At 40.4% G+C, this 23,816-nt stretch overlaps 2 protein-coding genes across 2 annotated transcripts in view; one reads left to right on the top strand and one right to left on the bottom strand.

Moving 5' to 3' along the window:
• The window catches only part of LOC126188558 (ribonuclease H1-like), a 211,126-nt gene that overhangs the window by 41,767 nt on the left and 145,543 nt on the right, over positions 1-23,816 (bottom strand). The gene's annotated exons all lie outside the window — the stretch shown is intronic.
• Positions 1-23,816, top strand: part of LOC126188547 (solute carrier family 22 member 7-like) — a 172,560-nt gene that overhangs the window by 132,706 nt on the left and 16,038 nt on the right. Inside the window, exon 8 of the mRNA XM_049930150.1 lies at positions 12,356-12,543. Coding sequence (XP_049786107.1) covers positions 12,356-12,543 — 188 coding nt within the window. The remainder of the gene's footprint in view (positions 1-12,355; positions 12,544-23,816) is intronic.

Genomic DNA, 23,816 nt, shown 5'->3' with positions numbered 1-23,816 from the left:
TATGTTGAGTTTACTCCGGTAATTAACACAACCACAATTTACACTCGGCGCCATCTTGAAAAAATAGTGATAACACCAGCAGTAGTCATTGTTAGGAATGTCCAACATTATTTTAGAATAACTGCAATTCTTTTCATGTTTTTCCCAATAATGTATGTTTAAAATAGTTATTAAGAATATTGTGGATGGCAGATTTCATTCATTTCACATTTTCTGTTAAGCTAAACTTGCTTTAAGTGAATATCTATCTAGCATTGTCAAGTATTCAGTAGTTCTTCCATTCTGAAGTTATAAGCGTATCATAATATTTTTCATTTGCTGTAAAATTAACATCATGTGTAATAAATCTGATGATGTAATAGGTTAGTCAGTCAGAGTAACATATAAGATTATATGTTGGTATTTCACTGTGGTGATGGTGATGGTGATGGTAGTGGAGACATTAACAAATAGTTGATGAGGCTTTCCTACAGAGCTGTAGATTATGCAGAAAATATAAGAAATATATGAAACAGGGAAGAACGATTTGTGTCCTTCAGGAAGAGTTAGAAGTGGTGTATTTTGAACGAGACAGGTTGATGGTATAAACTAATGATGAGAACAGGTAAAGGTAACAAGTAAGAAATAAACAGAGAAAATGCAAAAATCACATTTGACATATCAGTTGACACCCAGTTTGACTTCTTGTCTGAAATAGAAATGAAAAAATCCCTATCAGCTTTAGATAACAATATGGTGCAGCAGACTTACATGAATAACTCAGAGGCTGCATCTGAAGGAAAATCAAGCAGAAGGAAACAAGCTGTCACTTCTAAGTTGCAGGTGTGGCCAGATGCTACAGGAAAAACAAGATCAGAAATATCAAAGTACAAGTTTCATGGAACCAAGTGCTGGACTTAGCCAGGTTACAGAAAAGGTAAATGAACTCTGCAAAGACTGGTGCACATGATAAGAGGAGCAGGAAACAGCCTCACTAACAACTCCAATTAAGGCATTAAAAATAACTCAGATGGAACAGCAGTAACAACAGCACACAGAAGTGTGGTCATACAAAGGTTTCGTAGTATCTTCCTCAGTCCTGATTAACACAGCTATAAACAGAGCAAACAAAACGCCAGGGGGGGGGGGGGGGGGGGGTTGTTGTTGTTGACTGCAGCAAAGTCTTGGATCTGTGCCTACATTTGTACAGGGTAGAGAAGGACAGACAATCTGAGTTTCTTGCTTGAAGTATGAGGTAAGCTGTTCCAGTTGATGTGGCCACCCAGGAGCAGCTGGGCAGACACAGACACAAGCGGGCAGGTTCTAATGGTTTTGGCAACAAGAGAAGTGGTGCGAGACTGGATTGCTAACTTCACACCACTCTCACATCAGCTGGATTACTTGAAATGTTTAGCTGATCCTCTTCTCTAGGTAGTTGGCTGCATTGATTTATACAACTTTCGTCTCCAAAGAACTAATACTGGTAAGAGGAACTTAAATGATTCTCTCTCTCTCTCTCTCTCTCTCTCTCTCTCTCTCTCTGCTCTTGAAATAATTTGGTACTCACATAATACTTTGAGTTCAGTTCTGGTATATTTTCATTTCCACAAACAACAACATCACAAGTTTCACATAAGCATTCAAATTCTTGCAAGTCAACTGAGTCATTAACCATTAGACTCTATTAAGTATAGTTACAGTGTCAAAGACAGGTCTTGCTTATAGCAAGTCTACACCAAGAATTAAGTACGAGTCTCTAGTCAAATCATGTTTCATTTGTCTGTAACAATTACAATTATTCCACCACCAAGGAATAACATGTATTTTCTATACAGCATCTATGGCAAGAGTGGCAAACACTTGTTGGCATTGATCGACCACCACGCTTAAAGTCTTCTCATAGTCAACTTCCCACCTGCACACAGAAACCGGTGGCGCGGTATATACTTTTCCATTATTCCACACTCATACTTAAAATATCGGGTGTTTGAGACAGAGGAAAGACAATTGTTTCTAGAATTTATTCTGAAATTCTTGAAGCACTACCTATCCCTCCCCTCAGCCTCTCTGGCTTATACTCTCCTTAATTTACTGTGAAGTAAATGAGAAGTAAGAAAGGAAAAAGTAGAAATGGTTGCTAAGATCGAAGAAGTGAAAGAAGATAGTCCCAAAGACAGGAAAACCTCCCCCCACCCCCACCCCCCTCCCACCCCCCACTTCCCCTTCCCCAGGATCCCTACCTCATCGGTACTTGAGTGAGAAGCCGGAGAAGGTATGGTGTTAAATCGTCTCATACAGAATGGACATTCTCACCTTCACCCTTGAGGTCCCTGAAGAAAATCTTAGCAACACCTATGGAATGGCAAATGGTGAAGAATCAGTCACACGTGTCTGCAAGGGTTATTTGAAAGGTGTGGTGTGTGTTTAGTGTTAGTTATGCCTGTACCTACACTACCCAACCCTTTCAAAATCGATACAAACTGTCCCATCTACATTACATCTCATAAAAAAAAGTATGTATTAAGTATAAAATCATGTATCATATTATCACGATTACTTAATTATCCATATAATGTCATATCTTCTGTTAATCTAATATCCTTTGCTGTTTCTTAGCACTGCTACATCCCGGTTTGCACAGAGAAACTGGAGAAGATATTACTTTCAATTAATATATTGCCTAACTATAGATGGATGGCGGGAGAGATTGGCTGGCTAGGCAAATTTAGTCTATCTTACCTCAGGGGCAATGTGCGCACCCATTCCCATCTCATATCACCGCCTAGCAAGTGAAATGAGTTGAGATAATGTGGGACGAGTCATGAAGACAGGAAGGGGCACCCCTGACATAACCAAGGACGACACCATAAAATTTCCTAGTGGGCACAACTCCCTACTCTGTAATCACCGAAGACAACTTCTTCCAGATACTTAGCGGGCACAATCCTCTAACAACCAAGGACAACTCCTCCCAAATACTTAGAGAACACTATCCTCAAACAACCAAGGACGACTCAGTCACATACCAGGAGCAGTTTTGGGTGACGTTATCACAATTCCACACTGGTATGTTTCTCTATTAACTGTAAGTGGTGGATAATAGGATAGTGTAAGACATAGGGGGATAGTGTAAGAAGTTGGGGGAATTCAGTGCAGGAAAATTTTATTACAGAAGAACACCGAAAACAACTAGGGATCCAACAGTCGCCACTCCACCCATTAACACACAACATTAACATCCCTGGGAGATATACATTTTAATGTCCTTAACATTGTATTTTCCTTTCTCTGATCTAGTTGTCGGAACTACCAAAAATAATGTCTTGGGATCTATTACTGTTTGTACTCAGTAAGGTCCCTCATATTTTTGGAAAAATTTATGTGTTTTGTTCTTTAGTGCCGAGCTTAGGAAATGCTGTTTTATTACAACCAGGTCATCAACCTTGTATTGAGGTTCGATAGCTTGCTCATTATGTTTGCTTACACATTGTTGTGCCTTTTCAACCAAATTCTTAGAAACTAGTGCTTGATTAAGTTTGTAAACAACAGTAGGTTGTTCTGGCCAAGTAAAATATTTAATGAGGGGTTTTCTCATGAAGGGTTTGCCTATTACTTCCAAAGGTGTTAATCCCATTGATAAATGTGATAATTCATTGAAAATAAGCTCAAAGTCTTTAACTTTTGTTGCCCATGATGTATGCTTTTCATGGCAGTAGGTGCAGCATAATTTCCCAATTTCTTTCATAACCCTTTCACACAGGTTGGAAAACGGATTATAGTTGGAAATTAATACTTGATAAACATCATGCGATGCTAAAGGCTAAAACTAATGTGAGTTGTTTTTCATATACTTAGAATGAGATTGTTCTCACTGAACAATTCACTCAGTGATGACATAAGTGGTTTAATCTTTTGGTCACGGTCAGCTTTGTCTCTTTCTGTTACCAGAGTACCTTTTTTCATCAACAAATTGTGTTTTGTGCCCTGAAGCAAACTTTTGTGTTTATGTCATCAATATACTGTATAACAGAAACATTATCAACCTCAGGACGGAGCCTAGCGGTACACTACCTCAGAGGAGAGCACAGCACACTGATGAAAATTAGTATTCTTTTTCAAATTTCATTTCAACTTTTTTGTCTGCTGTTTGATAGATGTGACTCTAACCATTGAATTGCAGTTCCTCTTACAGCTTTATTAGCTAACTTTCTGAAGAGTATGTATGGTGTGGCCAACAACATAACAGCTTTAGACAGATAAAAAACAAAGACACATAGTAATTTCTTTACTATCGAATGAATTAAGATTGTATTGATGTGTTCATACACTGCTGTAGCTGTTGTTTTTGCTTTTCTAAATCCATGCTGATGCTTCAGTATTAAAGAGAACAGGTGTAAAACAATTTCTCAAATATTTTTAAAAATGTGCTGAGATGATTAAAATCCTTATATTTTCATCATTCAATTGCCTTGTGTTGCAGTTTTTACAGGACATTGCATTTTGCTGTTTAAACTCAGTTTTAGCATCTGGACTTCATGGTCACTGTAATTTTGTTAATGATTTCAGCTGAGTAGTGTTGCTTATCTACATTTATGAAAATCTGATCAAGAGCCGATTTTGAAATTTTTGTGATCCACTTATCCTCAATTGCTTTAAAATCAAAATTCATCAACTGGTTCTATAACGTCATTGTTAATTTTACTATTTTCTCCTTATACATCATTTTAGTGTACAACCGACTTCCAACTCACTTTCAAACTCATTTCTTTCAAGTCTACTTTCAACCTTGCATTAGTAAATTCATCCATTAGGTTAATGTTACCAGCACCAGAGCCACACATACTATGTCACTGGAAAAATGTAGGCCCTTAAGGTACGTTCCATTATCATATTCTTTTTCCCAAATTAACAACATAAAAGGTGGCAAAGGAATAACTAGAGAAGAAAAGCAGAATTACAGAAGTACGTATGACTAAAATAAATTCTGGTTCCGCTTATAATAAAATTAATGAAAAAAAATATGAAGAAGAAGAAGCATTACATGAACACCAAGAGCTCAAATGGCACAGGGGATACGAAAACCTGTTTCTAGTGCACTGATTACGCCAGTGACAGGATATTGTAATTTAGGAGTCTGCAGTTTTATGTCAATAGACGTAAAATGGTTTTGTCGTGCACTCTGTCTAAAGATGACATAGACTGCAGATTTAGATACATTCCTGCATCCTTGTGCGGTGCCTGAAGATGGTAGCCATTTGACTCGGAAATGAAACTTATGTAAATTTGAAATCAATGAAGACAGTCAATGGGAAAAAGAAATAAAAAGTGAGGAATATAATATTTATTTTTCTCCATGAACTCTATCAGATGACATTCCCAATACCTTCCATCACCATCAGAGCTACAATATACTGTCTATCATCATAAAACAGTCAGTCTGTCTCTGTACAGTACCTATTACTTTTAACCACAGAGAATCAACAAAATGCAACAGTTGCTGTGATGAGATTTCAGATCTAAAGATGGCCTAAGGGCTGAAACCTATCATTGAAAAAAAAAATAATTGTGTTCTAGACCGTGTTATTCAGGCAATTAGAATGCACAGATCACTGTGGTGTCCCCATGACAGCATGATGCCGTCTTACATTACTCTGACCAGGTGTACTTTGACACACCATTCTGTTTGCAGTGTTGGTTGGTAAGTGGCCAATTTAAATTTGTTCAGCATAAAGTGAGCCTTGAGGGTACTACCAGTGGTACTGTGCCATGGAGAGTTCAATGTGTATCAAGACTGCAGACAAGTACCAGCAAACAACAAAAAATTAGGTATCTATCTTTACGTTTTCAAGTTGATGATTAAATCGTTGTGACTTCCCCTTTTATTGATAAACTAAAGTATTACCTACACTACATCTCATTCCCAGTTACTCCCCATACAGCATAGTACCCAAATATCTATGTTTCTGAAGCAGCTGCACAGTTTTAGCAGTTGTACACTCCTGTACTCCAGTTTCTTCCAAGAGAGACAATATGTGTTCCTCAAAATCCAATAGGTCTGTGCACAACCCATGCTGGACCTACCCTGGTATGACTCCCATCCTCAGATTACATTCCTTTACAATAGAACTTGTTTTCATCTAAAACAAAACCTTTAGAGGAGACACTCATGTGATTTGGAAATAGCATTGCCATCCTGACTACAGATGAAACAGATATCCAGCAACTATCCACTATCCAGCCTAATTTTACTAACTGGCCAGGTACTTGTTAAGGTCAATATCTGACAGATACTGGATTTTCAATAAACTATGAAAAATTCATAAAATCAGCTTATTTAATTTATGTCTAAAATATTCTAAATACAAAGAAGAACACAAAACCTCCAAATCAAAACACTGTTTTTCTAATCATTTTAACAAAAAAATAAAATAGTACTTGTACTGAACTAGAAGCAAATTATGATGAATAGACACCAATTTCTCTGCTTTAAGAGGTAATACGCAATTTCACTCACCTTCATAAACAAGACCAGCTTCATAATCCTTCAAGATAAATTCTGCTGCAAGGTGCTGAAACAAAAGGTCTAGTTAACATTGTCAAATTAGAGTACTGTGTAACATTAGCTGAATGCCAAGTACAGTACTAGGATCACAACTATGAACAAATCAAACCATCTTCAGGTGATAGCAAATTTCCCTTGCAATCACATTTCTTGATCATTGCACAGGCTATTACTATATTCATTTGACATCTTAACACAATCACAAAAGTGCTACGAGCTTCGTGAGTCACTGTCGACTCAGTCTCCTCTCCTCTTAACAGACATTGGAGATGAACTGCTGCTGGAAATTTCCAATAGCATCTTGTGTCACACTTTTTCAGTTTCAACAATCCCCAGATAGTCTATCTTGAATCCCAGGTCTCAGAAGATTGCAATTAAGTAATCTAGATCATTTAATAAGCTGAGATGACTTTCTAATGCAGCTTTCAACAAGGATCTGATGTCTGGTAGGCCAGGGGTCCTTTCGCCTTCTCATCCTTATCTAAAAACTTATTCAATGTCACAATGTGTGGTATTACTTCAGTTATGCAAGAGAGATCAGAACTTCTTTTTGTACTTTCTTCAAAGGGAGTTTAACACACTGCTCCATCAAACATGACTGATGTGATATCAAATAAGTAAGTGTATCATGATCAGCCACATACAGCAACAAAGCTGGTATCTTAAACCAGCTGATGCTCCAGAAGCTTTAGCTCCTTTTGACTCACCAACAGTTTTTCTTGAGTTAAGCTCAAATGATTCAAGTGTGTTGCCGCACATCTTCCAGTAGCAACCAGTAGCAATCATTTCTGCCACTTCAGGGTGGACTCAGTTACAACCTTCTGTAGCAAATGGATAAAACAGCTAGCAAAATTATAGTCAGCCACTTGAAAATCTTTCACCATGTTAGTGCCACTGTTGTGAATGAGTACACGTATGTTGACTTGCTTGACTCGACTCAGTTCCTGTCGTTCCCTCTGGAACAAAGGGCCATAACAAAATTCCTCCACCTGGTATGTCTCTTCACTTCACTCCTGGTTTTCCCTTCCTCTGCAGCTTCTCTCTCAATCGTCCTTTTCCAGCTCTGTTTGGGATGACCATGTTTCCTAACTCCTTGAGTTTTCCAGTCTGACACCACCCTTTCAACAGCTCCATCTGGTTTCCTCAATGTATGCCCAATCTAGTTCCATTTTCTTTCCTTGATTTGTATATTGACTGGTTACTCATTTGGTTGCCTCCAAAGATCTTCATTTGTCATTATATCTGGTCATCTCATGTTTAAGATATGCTGGAGACAGCAGTTGATAAAAACTTGGAGTTGGTTTTTGATGTGGTTGGTCACCTTCCAAGTTTCGCAACCATACAACACAACAGTCTTCACATTACTATTGAAAAGCCAGAGTTTGGTCTTCTTTGAGATGTTCCTATTTCTCCAAACAGGGTACAGTTGTACAAATGCACCATTTGCTTTGCGGATACAACTACAGACGTCCTCCTCAGCACCTCCTGTAGTCATGACTATACTTCCAAGATAGAGGAAACATTGTACCTGTTCTACGTCCTCTCCATTAATGGCCAGCCTATTCATTATGGTTGAATTTATCCACATTTCCTTCATTTTGCAACCTCTGTCTCTCTCTGTAACCTTGTCAGTTTCTCTTCAATGTCTTGATATCATTGTGCCATTAAGCACATGTCGTCTGCAAAATCTAGATCTTCAAGTCTAGCTCGCATTCCCCATTGCACACCTCTTTTCCATCCCCCATCACTCCCCTCATCACATGGTCCAACACCAAAAGAAATAGTGTTGGTGAAAGAATACACCCTTGTCGTACTACCAAATTAACTTGGAAAGGCTGTGTTAATTCTCCATTATGTAGTCAAAAAAGGGCTCTGAGCACTATGGGACTTAACTTCTGAGGTCATCAGTCCCCTAGAACTTAGAACTACTTAAACCTAACTAACCTAAGGACATCACACACATCCATGCCCGAGACAGGATTCGAACCTGAGACCGTAGCGGTATTGCGGTTCCAGACTGTAGCACCTAGAGCCGCTCGGCCACCCCAGCCGGCCATTATGTAGTCCTTGGCATTTAGAGTCTTCATAAATTTCCTTGATGATGTTAATAATCTTTGTTGGAATGCCATATTTTGCAAATGTATCCCACATGACTCTTCGATTGACAGTGTCGAAAGCCTTATCAGAGTCAATGAAGGTAAGATAGAGGGTGTGTTGCCACTCCACACTTTGTTCCAGAATAATTCTGAGAGTATTGATAAGGTCCACACAGCTTCGATGTTTTCTAAAACCCACCTGCTCTCTTCTCAGTTGCGCTTCCAGAAAATCTTTAATGCGGTTTAAAATGATCCTTGAAGGTACCTTACTCAGTACTGACAATAGAATAATAACCCACCAGTTGTTGCAGTTAGTAACATCTCCTTTTTTGGGTGTTTTCACAATAATATCTCGTTTCCAATCTGTTGGCAGTTTCTCCTCTCTCCATATCTTCTCTAAGAGGATGTACAATAACTCAACAGTGTTGTCCAAGTCTGTTCTCAGCAACCCAGATGTTATAATATATGGTCCTGGTTCCCATTCTTGATCTGCTTCAGCGCTATTCGAATTTCTGCTTTTGTGGGTGCATTACACCAATGCTGGGACTAGCATCATTGTACTCCGTTTGTTCTTGTTCTTCTACCTCACCGCTGAGGTCTCTATTTAGAACTTTGTTAAAGTGTTCCTTCCACCTATGTGATTGTTCTTGATGTGTAGTTAGTATCTCCCCTTTCTTATTCCTCACTGGTCGGTTCCTCCGGAAGCTTTTCTTTGAGAGCATCTTAGTGATATCATATAGTTCTCTCACATCTCCCCTCTGCACTGCCTGTTCTGCTCTATCAGCCTATTGATCTATCCATCTTCTGTGGTTCCTTCTCACACTCCTTTTCACTTTCTTAGCTGCTGCTCTGTAATCAGCTTGTGCCTGTGCTTTTTGTTGCCTAGTCCGGCGCTTGCGCTGGTTTACTCTTCCCTTGTCCTCCTTTCTATGGGTGATCTTCCTCCAGGTATGTTTGGACATTCAGGTGATTTTTAAAGCCATATTGTCTCTCACTCACTTGCACAAAAGTATTCTTAACTTCTGTCCACATTTCCTCTATGTCCTTATCCTTAGTCATCTCCAGTTCCAACACCTGAAATCTATTCTGGAGTTCTAGCTGGAACCCCTCAGCTATCTGTGGATCTTTAAGTTTACCTACATCGAATCTTCTATTCCTTGGCTCAAATTTCTTTCTGGAAGCCACAATCTTCATTTGGAAACTGGCAGTAACATGATAGTGGTCGCTACTTGCGTCTGCTCCTCTTCTATTCTGCACATCTTCCAGGCTCCTCCTGAACTTCCTGGATACTGCGATGTGGTCAGTTTGCTTTTCTATAACATGACCTGGGAATACCAATGTTACCTTATGACATCTCCGATGAGGAAACAAGGTCCCTCCTATTACAAGGTCATGGTTTGCACAGAAGTCACTAAATCTTTCCCCATTATCATTCATTTCACCCAAGCCATGTATCCCCATTATCCGTTCCAACCCATCATTGTTATTTCCCACCTTGGCATTTATGTCTCCCATAACAATGAGGATCTCTTTCTTGCTCATTTCCTTACAGTCTCTCATATTAGGTTATAGAACTACTACTCCTTCTCAATCTCTGATGTGTCTGTGGGGGCATAGTACTGGATGAGCATCACGTTTCGAACCTTCATCTTAAATCTGGCAGTCGTGATCCTACTGGACACAGCTCTCCATTCTAGAACACTCTTCTTTGCTGCCTTGGTCAACAATAGCCCATCTCCATCCCAGCGTTCCTCTTCCTCTTCACATCCTGAGTATAAAAATGCAGTACCATCCGATGTCTGCATTTCACCAAACTCTGACCACCTCACTTCACTCAATCCCAGGATACCAAGCTTCTAGTTATCCATTTCCCCGATCCCGCCCTCAAGGTTTGTATATTCCAAAAGCTGATTTTCCTTTTCCTTTTCATGTCAGAGGTTGTCACCAGTTTATCCATCTGGTTTTGCATTCTCATCTCGGTTTCAGTAATCAGGTCATTTAAGAAGGGCTGGTGATTGGCCCACCACTTCTGATTGCCTTGGTGAGGCTGCCACCTTATCGCCCAGGTACTGACGATTTACCAGATGTTCAGCATATGGGCTTGGCATTTCCTCTGCACCCCTATATGTGGTTTAACCACCAGCATTGGATAAGTGGGGAGGAAATGGAAAGGAAAAGAAAAAAGATGGGCTAGGGACAGGAGACAGGTTTTGATAGGTCATTGAGGGACACACTTGGTCTGGCTCCTCCCCTTCAGCCTGTCTGGCAAGGGTGATCCTGCTGGTAGCAACACTACCACCGGCATAGCCCTCCAGATCCAGAGCATGTAAACCTCCTTGCCTGCACGGACAGTGCTACATTAAGGCGGTGTCCCCTGAGGAGGACATGAATGTTGCTTCAGTCAATATCCCAGCAATCTGTGGTAGTATTACGTTCCCGTGCTATATTTTTTACAATGTGAGCACCTAGATAAGGCTTCATGGTAAGGACTCAGTGTCTCAGCTGAAATTCAGGAGGCAACAAATGGGCTCTGAAACTTGAGAACCTGGTGTTGTTATGCAAACAGGTCCAGATATCAGAAGTCACAGAAAACATGACAGCAACTAAAATGTTTGTTTTGATTTTTTCCTAAATTATGTTGTATATATCACGAACAATTTTTTGGGAAATGTTACCGTGGGGTAAGGCTTGATCTAGGAGTCTTGTAAATTCAATCCTTTCTACAATAGTTAAACAATTCCAACATAATCAATTCCTTTTCTGTTGATGGTGAAGTTAAACTTGTACCAGAGATGTCTAAAGATGATGTAGGCAAGGCTAAGGGTGTATCTTTATTAATTATTTGCAATTTTTCTGTGTGTTTCATTTTCAAATGATTTTTCATAGCTGAAGGACCTACTAAAATAGTTCTCTGGGTTTAAGTAAGGTTGGGTATTTTCTATTAGTATAAATGGTTTTTATAACTACATTTCACAAAACATGTGCACACACCAAACAAGTTTAATTAAACTGAGAATTCGATAAATGGATGACTTCTCATGATATTAATTATCATGTCCATGAACTAGCAACTTGTTGATCAGTGTAATAAAACAAATCAAAACAAAAGAATAAAAGACAAGCTAAGCCTTTGGTACTTACCTGCTTTCCTTCTCTCTCACAGTAAATTTGAAATTGGCATAACATATAAACAGCAAACTTACTATTGTCAATGTTTATATCAATATATTCACAAATACCATTTTTGTACTTTATCTTGCTATTAACAAATTAGTTTTGGTAGTAACATCAAATAACAAGTGAAAGTGATCGCAGTTTGCAACAAATCAAATAGTTTAATCAATCGGTCAATACGTTATTCACTTGCTTCACTTATGAATGATGATGCCCAAATTTACCCATATCTGCCTGATCATTTATGCTTGATCTCTGCGGCTTGCTCAGACCTACAAGTTACAACATGCTATGTGGCAATGTTAGGGCAAATATCCATTAGCCAAATAACTGGCTATCAACTCATGGGATGGACAGACATTCAATATCCAGCCAAAGAGCTATCTGCTTCATCTGTAGTCCTGATACCCAGGAGGAGAGAATCCACTCTTCTCCTGTTTACACCATGCATCTCAATAGGAACACAGGGTCAACCATGTTATAAAGTAAGGAACTCTATGTGTGGTACTGCATTAGCTATAGTCCACCTTGTCCTCTGTTGCAGTGCCTGAACTGTCATGGATATGCTCAGGTGTGACCATGTTTGCACGATTGTGCCTCATAGTGCAGAGCTACGTGAGCTATCTGCAAGCCATGGAGGCATTTCCCACTTGTGTGCGACAGACGGGTACTGCTGTTGGCAATGTAGCAGCAGGTGCCCTTGTCGTTGTTGGACCATACATAGTGTACCTGGTAAGTATGTCATCAGTTCTGCTGGTTTAAGTCAATTCTCTTTCTACACTTGTAACAGATCAAAGATGTACTAATTTCTTGCATAATTCATAATAGAACATATACTGACTTACAGACACTTTTCTAGCAGCACACTCTTTTGTTTTAACGATGGGATTGCTGATATATAACTGCTCAAAATCTGCTACAAATCACAAAATTCATCAGAGTTGGGTCTAAGATGTGCAGTCTTACTCATTGGTATCATAGGTGCGCTCAACACAATTTATGTCAAGTTACATGGAGGACCGCAGAAGCACCTTCGTATATGTACAGTATTCCTCAAACCATGTTGAGACACTATGGAACCAAGAAGGTATCTGTTGGTTGTGGAGTGTTGCAGGCAAACAACAAATATACATGACTGACCACTGGGTTCTTGTAACGCATACCTGTGAACAACAGTAGCAGGCATGTCACAGCTCATAATGCAGTGTATGTTAACATCCCTCACATGACAATACCTCCATCACAACATTCCTGAATGATGTCTTTTTAGCAATCAGTATTTAGTTTTTGATGTACATCTACACTGCCATTAAGTCTGCATTAACGAATACTATGATTTCCCAGTTAAGACGATCTTCCCTTGCTTCACGCATCAAATGGTGGCATTCCTGCAATAATTCTAATCTCTGTGTCATAAGAGATGTGGTGAGCAAAGGTACACATTTGAAACAGTAGCTTCTCTAGTGAGGTATTAGTTCAGAGTGGTATGGCTGTTAACCAGGTTGTTTTTTTCTTTATTTTTTTTATGACATGTGAATTACTGTGAAACAGCAAAAACAGAGTGTATGTAGGCAGCTGCACTTACATCAAACTATGCATATGGTAGTTATATAATAAAATGATGTATTATTCACACTGTACTTCAGCACATATCAAAACTTTAAAAGATCTGACATGTATATGTAGTTACCATTATGTCCATATGTTGCATATTTAATGGAAAGAATGCATGTACATTAACCGAAAATGAGATTGTATACATAATAGAAAATGGCATAAAGAATACCTACTGTTATTACACTTTACATAAATCATATCAAACCACTACACAAGTACACTGTACCATCGTACATGTGCAAGGCATGAAGTAAAACACAGTTTCTCAGTACTCCACTTCATAATCTCAAATGGCCAAAATTTCAGATTTTTGTGCTACTGCCTATGATTGCCTGTGTAGACACTTGACATCAATGCATTGACTCTAGCAATGTTCCCCCCACCTATGCAAATGGAGATATGGCATACCCTTGATATAACAACAGAACCCTCACTCAAGTCACAGAGAAGACGGTCTGTCATATAATGAACAGATAAATCAGTTAGTCTAACAAAACATTAGAATAATTCCTTTGACATCAAGAAAAGAGAAATACTTCTTAGGAAGTGTTCTGTAAAGCAAAAGACTGCACCAATTATCATCAATGAGAAAAGCAACAAGGAGACAGTCAGCAATGATTCCTGTTATCAAAAGTGCTTTTGCAACCTTCAGCTTCAGTTGTCTGCACTAATCTACTACACAAAAGTACAGCTGTCCTCTACCAAATGATTGGTTTTTACACCTCAGTCTTATTGGGCATGGTATGACCTTGTCTTCCTCTGGCATTTGATCTAACTTATTCAAGGAGTTTTAGGGGGACCTACAATTGAATGTGAATTTTGAACACTAGTGCACTTTGGCTTTTTTACTTTAATAAATTATTTCTAAAGGTGAAAGAAGCAATAAGTGACAAAAAAATCATAGTATTGACTGTGTAGTGAACCACAGATTTTTGGATCTGGAGTCTCACTCTTATCTACAAATGTCTACTACATAAATGAATACAAATGAACCATACATGAAGCTGTGATTTAACAGAATGAAGATCCTAATAAACTTAGGTGGTGATTTGCTGGCAGTAACAGAGATATTAATAAGACTGAGCCAAAATGAACTTTACACTCAATAAAAAAAAATTGAAAAAGAACTAGGGCCACATGTAATTAGAAGTGCCGGGTACCCTTGAGTTTTTCAACATCATATTCTGTCATGATCAACACTCAACAGCACATATCCACAGGTTCCCTGTGGGTCTCATTTGAGATTGTACAGTGATGCATTTTATTTTGACAATTAAGTGAGGAGTTGTTAATATAGTGGAGAAAACATAAGAACAGGTATTACATTTCCATCATTACAATTTAAACAAAATTAAACGTCTCCAGAGTGCCAAAAACTCTCTAAAAAATTATGTCAAATGTCTAAGAGCCATTTAATGCATGTTGTATTTAATGAATGATTTATCTTTCCAGAAACATGGTATACGGTCGACAGTACACAACTGTATCAATCTCTTAAGCATCCTGTCGTGACCAGATTGCCTATTCTTCTGTGAGCTGTAATAGCCACTCATGCATGTATTCCATTCTCCCCTCTCCTTAAAAGTGGTGTACTGACACTATCCAGTCTCTGAACAAATGTTATAAGCCTTTAGCAAAAGTAATGGGAAGTAGTGTGGAAGCCACCTTGGAGCAACATGTCAACAACTGTGAGTCAATAGCCACCAGTATGGCAACATGTAGGTCACAATAACAGACACACAGAAGGATTCTGAAGCCAGAATAGCCAAATGCAGCAGTAAACTGTGCCACACAGGGTAACCTTGTAGCCAGTGGTGAAATGTCACCACACCAGGGCAAGTCTCTTGTTACGGCCAATATGATCAAATGCTGGGTTTTAGTAACACAAATGTGCACCAGAGGTGTATAAATAAGTCTGAATTTCAAGGCAACGAATCACTTCTTGTCACTGCAAAATCAGCAGCACTCCCACAACACCAGTGTTACATTGGGCAGCCGGACAAAAGGGATACCACCAGCAGCAGCCACGGGTTTGAAACTGGGCTGCACCTGCTGCTAGAACTAAGTCCTTCACAGGACTTGGTGCAACAGCCCCACCAACCTCCCATCTTTGCCTGTGGCCGCCAACGCTGAGTTCATCGTGGGACTACGCCGTCTGACTCCTGCCAGAGGGCAGTGAGTCATGCTCCATGCACAGCTGTATCCTTGTGCTTCTGCAGTGGTGTGAGGAGGGAGGGGACTTGGGGATCAACAACAATGCAGGAAGTTGTGTGCAGCTGACGTCAACAGCCGTAGCCACTAAAGGTGGCCAAGACTCGCATGGGACTTCTGTCAGCAACTCAGGGCACTGGCTCAGCAGCCAGGGCAGAAGCCTCCACCCATACATCCTCAGAGAGAGGAGTGTTGCCTCACTACATCATGTACTGAAGTCAGTAGAAACCATTGTTAACTGTCAATAGTGTTTTCACTGGGTCCACCAGCCCATCACTCACCCCAACCCCTTTACAGTAGTGTCAGGGGCCCCAACAGCACCACAATCAGCAGTGAAGGGTGTGCTACCACTGCAGCATGACATCCAAGCACCAGCCTACAGTGTCATCATTTGAGATGTCAGGATATTTTATTCTTGAGTGGTAATAGTCATGGGGGTCTACATTTAGAGGGCATGATTACACATGGGTTACCCTTATGAAATCATAGGAATCAGCAGACTTATCACAGTTTAAGGAAAATTCTAGAGACGACTGTTTAGTACCTGCACATTGTATGTATTGCAATTTGCTTGGACATTCTGCCCCTTGTGCTGAGTCTGTAGCAGTTGTTTGTTTGATGCATACTGGACACATAGACAAGCAATGTAGACAGGCCTGGTGGCTCATGATTAGCCAGAAATAGGTTGGTAGAGCAGTCTGCGACTCCCTGTTCTATCTCTGTTATTAGTAGATTTTTGTTTTGTGTTGTTTTTAGGTATTATTATTGAGTTATAAAGATGAATGAGGAGGCGGCAGTGGCAAAATGGGAGACACAGGGTGTCTCCAGTGAGTAGGCTATACAGTCATTGGTGAATCAAGTAGCTCAATCATGGGCAGTTAAAGTGGGTGCAGACAATAAATTAGCAGAGAAAATCAGGAAATAGGGGTGTTAACGTCACAGGCTCTAGGAGTGGATATGGCAGTTGCTAACCTTCTCTCTCCCTTCTGTGGTAGGATGTCTGAGAATGTGTTGGCAATGTGGAGGATCTCTGGTCACCAACTAACAAAGGGGGCCAGTCTAATGAAAAAATGTTATTCATAGCAAGTTAACATTGAACAGGGGAGGCAAAGTCGTTTGCATGGTGTGCAGTGGCACTCTACAATGTGCAGACTTTTGACCAATTCAAGTAAGGGCTAGAGCAAAATTATAGGAAGCAGAACAGTGTGCGGTTTTTCCATGAGCAGTTGAGAGCGGTTTCCAAGAGGCAAAATGAAGCAGATGAAGATTTCACAGACAGGATTAGGAAATTAAATGTGCATGCTTTTCTGTGAAGTTTGAATCCAGATATGTTTAGGAGGCTGCACACTGGGGTGTTGAAGACCTCCATGCAGTGGTTAGGTTAGCATTGGAGAATGAGGAAACTGATGTGACTATAGGTATAATGGATCAGAGAAGCGTGTTTGCATCGAACATAACATTTTAACTGCAATCGTGCAGGTCATATGCAAAAACAATGCTACCAACCACAGAGGGTAATAGAGATGGCATAGACTTGAGGTGGTTTAGTGGAAATAACAGTAGGGGTGGTATGGACCAAAGGGGTAATCAGAGAGGTGGTCTGTGTGGTATGAACTGCCCGTCAAACTCAAGGAATCCCAGAGTCACCAGAAGCACTTACCATTAAAGATGTATGCAGTAAAAACAAATTCAGAGATGGAATGTGCTATAGTAAGCTTGATATATGGTAGGGAATACAAAGTTTTGTTAGACACAGAGAAGCATATGTCAGTGGCCTCAAGAGTGATAGGACGTAGGGTGCACTGAAACCCACCATGTTACAATTTGTATGCAGTAGGAGGTAGTCACATATAGCCACTGGGATCAGTGGTGATCAATTTTCCATTTGAGGCAACCAAGTTTAAGCAGTGTGTGGAAGTGGTGTCTCATATGAGGGCTACCGCATGATCCTAAGGTTAGACTTTCTGCATCAGCATCGTGCCATAACTGAACTTCAGTGACACAGAGTGGAACTTAGTGAGAAGGCATTCTAGCTAGGGGAAACTGTTGTCAATGTTGATATACCACAAATAATGTCTATTATGTGCAACAATACAGTTAAACTGTGAGAAATGACATTAAGGCTTCAAAAATGGTTCAAATGGCTCTGAGCACTATGGGACTTAACATCTGATGTCATCAGTCCCCTAGAGCTTAGAACTACTTAAACCTAACTAACCTAAGGACATCACACGCTTCCATACCCAAGGCAGGATTCGAACCTGCGACCGTAGCAGTCACGCGGTTCCAGACCGAAGCGCCTAGAACCGCTCGGCCACTGCGGCCGGCCATTAAGGCTTGATCTTCATGATCATGCATTGGGAGGCACCAGAAAATGGTTATAGGCGGAAGTGGAGCCTGACTTACCAGTTGATACGTTTTGTGTAGTAGCACCACTGGAAGATAATGAAATAATGGATACAGTGTGTTGCTTGGTGAAACATTATTGTATGCATACAAGAGAGGAATGGAGGCAAGGTAGTGCCCATCAATGTGCATAATTTGGGTGCTGAGGAGGTTAAGTTGTTGAAGGGAACATGATTGGCTGCACCAGATACTCCTGATGAGGAAGATTATCACACATGGGGTATAGGCTATAAGAGGCTACAGGACATTGCCGGGACTGCACTTTGTGAGAAATGCGATTATTTAAAGGGAATGGTGGAGACGCAGATGTTGCTGTTGCTAGATTTTCATGATCTGTGTCCCCACCTAGGGCCACTGCTTGTTATGCCAGTAGCGCAACACAAAATTCCAACATGGAACGAAGCACCGGTGTATTGAAGGCCATGCAGAATACCATGATCACCGCAATCAGTTTTGGAGGAATTTATAGAGAGTAGTAGCTCTCATGGGGAGGGGGATTGTGATCATGCTATGGATAGCTCAAAGAGGTATCGCTTTTGTCACAATTATCCTCATTTGAAAAGTAAGGCTATGAAGAATCCCTATCCAATTCCAAACATCACAGAAATGATAGATAACCTAGAGCAAAGCCAGAACTTCTCAGCAATGGACTTAAGGAGTGGGTACCAGCATTTAGACATATCTCCAGAAGATAAACCAGACCTAAGTTCAGACTGGAACGTTTATTGCAAGGATAGGTTAGTGGCCAGTGGTGGTGGCGTGTTTATTGCACTAAAAAATTCAATAAAATCTAGAAAGGTTATCACAGATTCTCAATGTGAATTAATCTAGGTGAAATTATCAAAGAATGGTCAAAAATGGTGATCAAATGCTTTTATAGACCACCTGGATCTAGATCTGTAGTTGTAAAGCACTTTAGACAGAACTTGTCGAATATCATTAGTAATCTTCTTGATCATGCTGTTGTAATAGGGGGTGGCTTCAACTTGCCAGGTATAGATTGGGAGAGAGCTGTGTTAGAAAAGCACTACACAAAAAAAGAGCACTTCATCTCTGATTCAAGAGAATTAAAAACCCTGCTGACAAACAAAAGCTGAATGAAGCAAAAATGAGCATAAGGAGACCAACGAGAGAAGTGCTCAGTGATTTTGAAAGTAAGACATTCTCAACCAACCTGAGTAAAAACCCTAAGAGATTTTGGTCATATGTAATAATCAGCAACAGGGTCAAAATCATCTATTCATTCTCTCAGCAACACACCAGCATTGAACCAGAAGATAACAGATAGAAGGCTGAAATACTGAATTCAGTCTTCTGAAACTGTTTCACTGTGGAAGATCATAACACTGTCCTTCCTTTCAATTGTCGTACGAATGTCAAAATGACAGATATTGAGATAACTGATTATGGAACTGAAAAGCAGCTACAATCACTTAGTAGTGGAAAGGTGTCAGGACCAGATGAGATACCTATAAGATTCCATAAAGATTATGCGACAGAACTTGCTACACTTCTAGCAGTAATTTACTGTAGATTACTTGAGCAACAAAAGGTACCTAATGACTGGAAGAAACTGTAGATCATCCCCATTTTTAAGAAAGGCAAATCCACACAATTAAAGACCTATATTGTTGACGTCAATCTGTTGTAGAATTATGGAACATGTGTAATGCTCAAGAATTATTACTTTCTGGAAAATGAACATCTCCTCTATAAAAATCAACATCGATTTAGCTGATTTCACAAACAGAGATCCTGCAAAACTCAGCTAGCTCTGTTCCTCCATGAAATCCACAACGCAGTGGACAACAGTGCTCACGTTGATGCTGTGTTCCTCGATTTCAGTAAATCATTTGACACTGTCCCGCATTTCTGAAAAGAATACAGAGTATCGGAGCAGACTTGTGATCAGATTCAAGGCTTCCTTGCAGACAGAACTCAACATGTCGCTCTTAACAAAACAAAATCAACAGATGTAAAGGTAATATCTGGCGTACCACAGGAAAGTGAGATAGGGCCATTGCTGTTTAAAATATATATAAATGACCTAGTAGAAAGCGTCAGATGCTCTTTAAGGCAATTCACAGATGATGCAGTTGTCTATAGCAAAGTAGCAACGCCAGAAGATAGTAAGAATTTGCAGAACAACCTGCAGAGAATTGATGAATGGTGCAGGATCTGGCAGTTGATCCTGAATGTAAATAAATGTAACATATTGCACATATATATGAAAAGAAATCAACTACTGTATATTGATGACAAACTACTGGAGACAGCATCTGCTGTAAAATATCTAGGCATAACTATCCAGAGCGACCTTAAGTAAAATGACCATATAAAACAGATAGGGGGAAAAGCAGATACCAGAGTCAGATTTATCGGAAGAATCTTAAGGAAATGTAACTCATCCATGAAAGAAGTGGCTGATAAGGTACTTGTTCGCCCGATTCTTGAGTATTGTTCATCTATCTGGGATTCCTATCAGGCAGGACTGATAGAGGAGACAGAGAAGATCCAACAAAGAGTGGTGCGTTTTGTCATGGGATTGTTTAACTGGCAAGAGAGCTTTACAGACATGCTAAACAAACTCCACTGGCAGACATTACAAGAGAGGCATTGTGCAACAAAGAGAGATTTACTATTGAAATTTCGGGACAGCAATTTTCAGGAGGAGTCAGACAACATATTACTTCCCTCCACATACATCTTGCATATTGAGCAAGAAAATTTGGGAAATTAGAACCAATACAGAGGCTTACCGACACTCATTCTTGCCACACACGATTCGTGACTGGAACAGGGTTGGAGGGATCAGATAGTGGTACTGAAAGTACCCTCCGCCACACACCATTAAGTGGCTTGCATAGTATAATGTAGATGTAGATGTAGATGCAGACCAGAAAGTGTTTACTGTACCATAGGTACACTACCAATATAGAAGGATGCCTTCAGGTTGAAAACTGCACCGGCAAATTTCCAGCATTTACTGGACAGGGAGCTTAAAGGACTGAAACTGCATCATGTCCAGTGTATCTTGATGACATAATAGTCTTCTCAAGGGATATGCAGGAGCATAGATGTCTGAGGCGAGTATTCAAGAGATTAAGAGCAGCCTGTTTGACATTCAGCACAGAAAACTGTCACTTTGCACTCGAGGGAGTCAACTATTTGAGCCATATCATTATTAAGGATGGTGTAAGAACTGAACCTAGGTTAGCACAAGCAGTTTTCCGGTACCAGAAACAACCAAGGAGTTGTTGCCTGTATGATATAAAATTCAAGGAAGTGATGGACTATGCTGCTTTGAAGTGGTTACTAGGCTTGAAGGGGTTCGTGAGTTAATACAGGACATTTGTGAAGGGGTAACACTTATGCAATCATTGAAAAAGGGTGTCACGTTTGTACATTCAGAGGAATGTCGGGGGGGGGGGGGGGGGGGGCAGCTGTTTAATTAAGAAAAGTGTTAATGTCACGTCCAGTGTTGGTGTTTGCAAACCTTTAAAAGGTGCTCCTAATACCATGTGATGCCTCCAATCATGCTCTTGGGTAGTCTGGAACACCCTACTGCCTTTACATTAAGACAGTTGAATGGAGCACAGAGGAATTACTCCACAACGAAGATAGAGATGCTTAGCTTAGTGTACAGAGTAACATGCTTCCAGTGTTGCCTGTATGATATAAAATTCAAGGAAGTGATGGACTATGCTGCTTTGAAGTGGTTACTAGGCTTGAAGGGCCCACCCAGTATACTGATGAGGTGGGCATTGAAATTCAGTGAATTTGAGTACGAAGTAATTCACAAACCTGGGAAGAAATGTGGTAATGTGGATTGATTGAGCAGGAAGATAGCGGTAATACAGGCACTAGGTCAGGACCTCTGAGAATGGCAAGCAGCACAGAGTGCCAACAAAGAGTGTAAACACTATGGCAGGCAACAGTGGTTTAGCATGCATGTCAGATTATTAGTGGTTCATGGTGTGGGTTCCTGTAGTCATGTCCTAGTTCATGAACCACGGGCAACGTATGAGTGGCCAAGTAAGTGGTCCCGACAGTCGGGATACCAGTTACTTTGGAATAAGGCTGGCCATCTCGGACATATTCTGAGTCGTGGTCACCTTTGTGCTCATACGGCAAAGACTACCAAATCCACCGGTTAGTCCCTCAGCCGTTAGGGGTAAAACCCAATGGGACTCGGGGCAAGTAAGGCTAGCAACCTGCTTCCCTGGTACTTTAAATATTATGCTGGCAACAATCAGAGCAAAATGCCTCGGACCTTTGGAGGTGACGGAGTCCCACCTCTAACTGACAAACCAGGGACTCCTAAGATACGACTTGGCAAACAAATGGTAATGAGATGGGGAGCTATTAATATCAATGGGGGCTACTCTGGGAAGAAGTTAGAGCTGGCAGAGGCAGCAAGTAAGATGGGGCTGGACGTTTTAGCTGTTAGTGACATTCGGGTAAGGGGTGAGAAAGAAGAGGAAGTGGGAGAATACAAGGTCTACCTGTCAGGAGTCAAAGCAGGAATAGCACAATGGGGTGTAGGGCTTTGCATCAGGAAAGAAATGGAACCCAGCGTAGTTGCAATAAGGTATGTAAACGAACGACTGATGTAGATAGATTTGACAGTGTCTAGCAAGAAAATTAGGATTGTGTCAGTATATTCGCATTGTGAAGGGACAGATCAAGATAAGATGGATAGTCTTTATGAGGCACTCAGTGATGTAGTTGTTAGAGTAAAGGACAAGGACAGTGTTCTGATCATGGGTGATTTTAACGCCAGGATTGGAAATCGAACAGAAGGGTATGAAAAGGTTACGGGTAAATTTGGAGAGGATATGGAGGCCAACAGGAATGGGAAACAACTCTTGGAATTTTTTGCCAGTATGGGCTTAGTAATCACAAACTCCTTTTTTAAACATAAGAACATTCACCGGTATACTTGGGAAGGCAGGGGAACCAGATCTGTCATTGACTATATAATAACAGATCAGGAATTCAGGAAGGCTGTGAGGGACACACGTGTATTCAGGGGATTCTTTGATGACACTGATCATTATTTAATCTGCAGTGAAACTGGGATTGTGAGGCCGAAAGTGCAAGAGGTCAGGTCCATATGTAGGAGGATAAGAGTGGAGAAACTTCAGGATAAGGAAATCAGGCACAAGTACATGACAGCGATCTCAGAAAGGTACCAGTTAGTTGAATGTAGCCATTTACAGTCATTGGAAAAGGAATGGGCAAGGTACAGGGACTCAGTACTAGAAGTGGCTAAAGAATGTCTTGGAACAGTAGTGTGTAAAAGTAGGATGAAGCAAACAGCTTGGTGGAATGATACAGTCAAGGCAGCCTGTAAAAGGAAAAAGAAGGCGTATCAAAAATGGCTACATACCAGAACCCAGGTAGACAGAGAAAGTTATGTTGAAGAAAGAAACAAAGCCAAACAGATAATTGCAGCATCCAAGAAGAAATTGTGGGAAGACTTTGGAAACAGGTTGGAGACAATGGGTCAAGCTGCTGGAAAACCATTCTGGAGTGTAATTAGCAGTCTTCGAAAGGGAGGTAAGAAGGAAATGACAAGTATTTTGGACAGATCAGGAAAACTGCTGGTGAATCCTGTGGATGCCTTGGGCAGATGGAGGGAATATTTTGAAGAGTTGTTCAATGTAGGTGAAAATGTGATCAGTAATGTATCAGATTTCGAGGTAGAATGGGATAGGAATGATGATGGAAATAGGATCACATTTGAGGAAGTGGAAAAAATGGTCAAT

Source organism: Schistocerca cancellata, chromosome 1, assembly GCF_023864275.1.
Source record: "Schistocerca cancellata isolate TAMUIC-IGC-003103 chromosome 1, iqSchCanc2.1, whole genome shotgun sequence".
Taxonomy (NCBI): Eukaryota; Metazoa; Arthropoda; class Insecta; order Orthoptera; family Acrididae; genus Schistocerca; species Schistocerca cancellata.
Note: the sequence above shows the minus strand (reverse complement) of the source record. Positions and strands in the feature narration are given on the sequence as shown.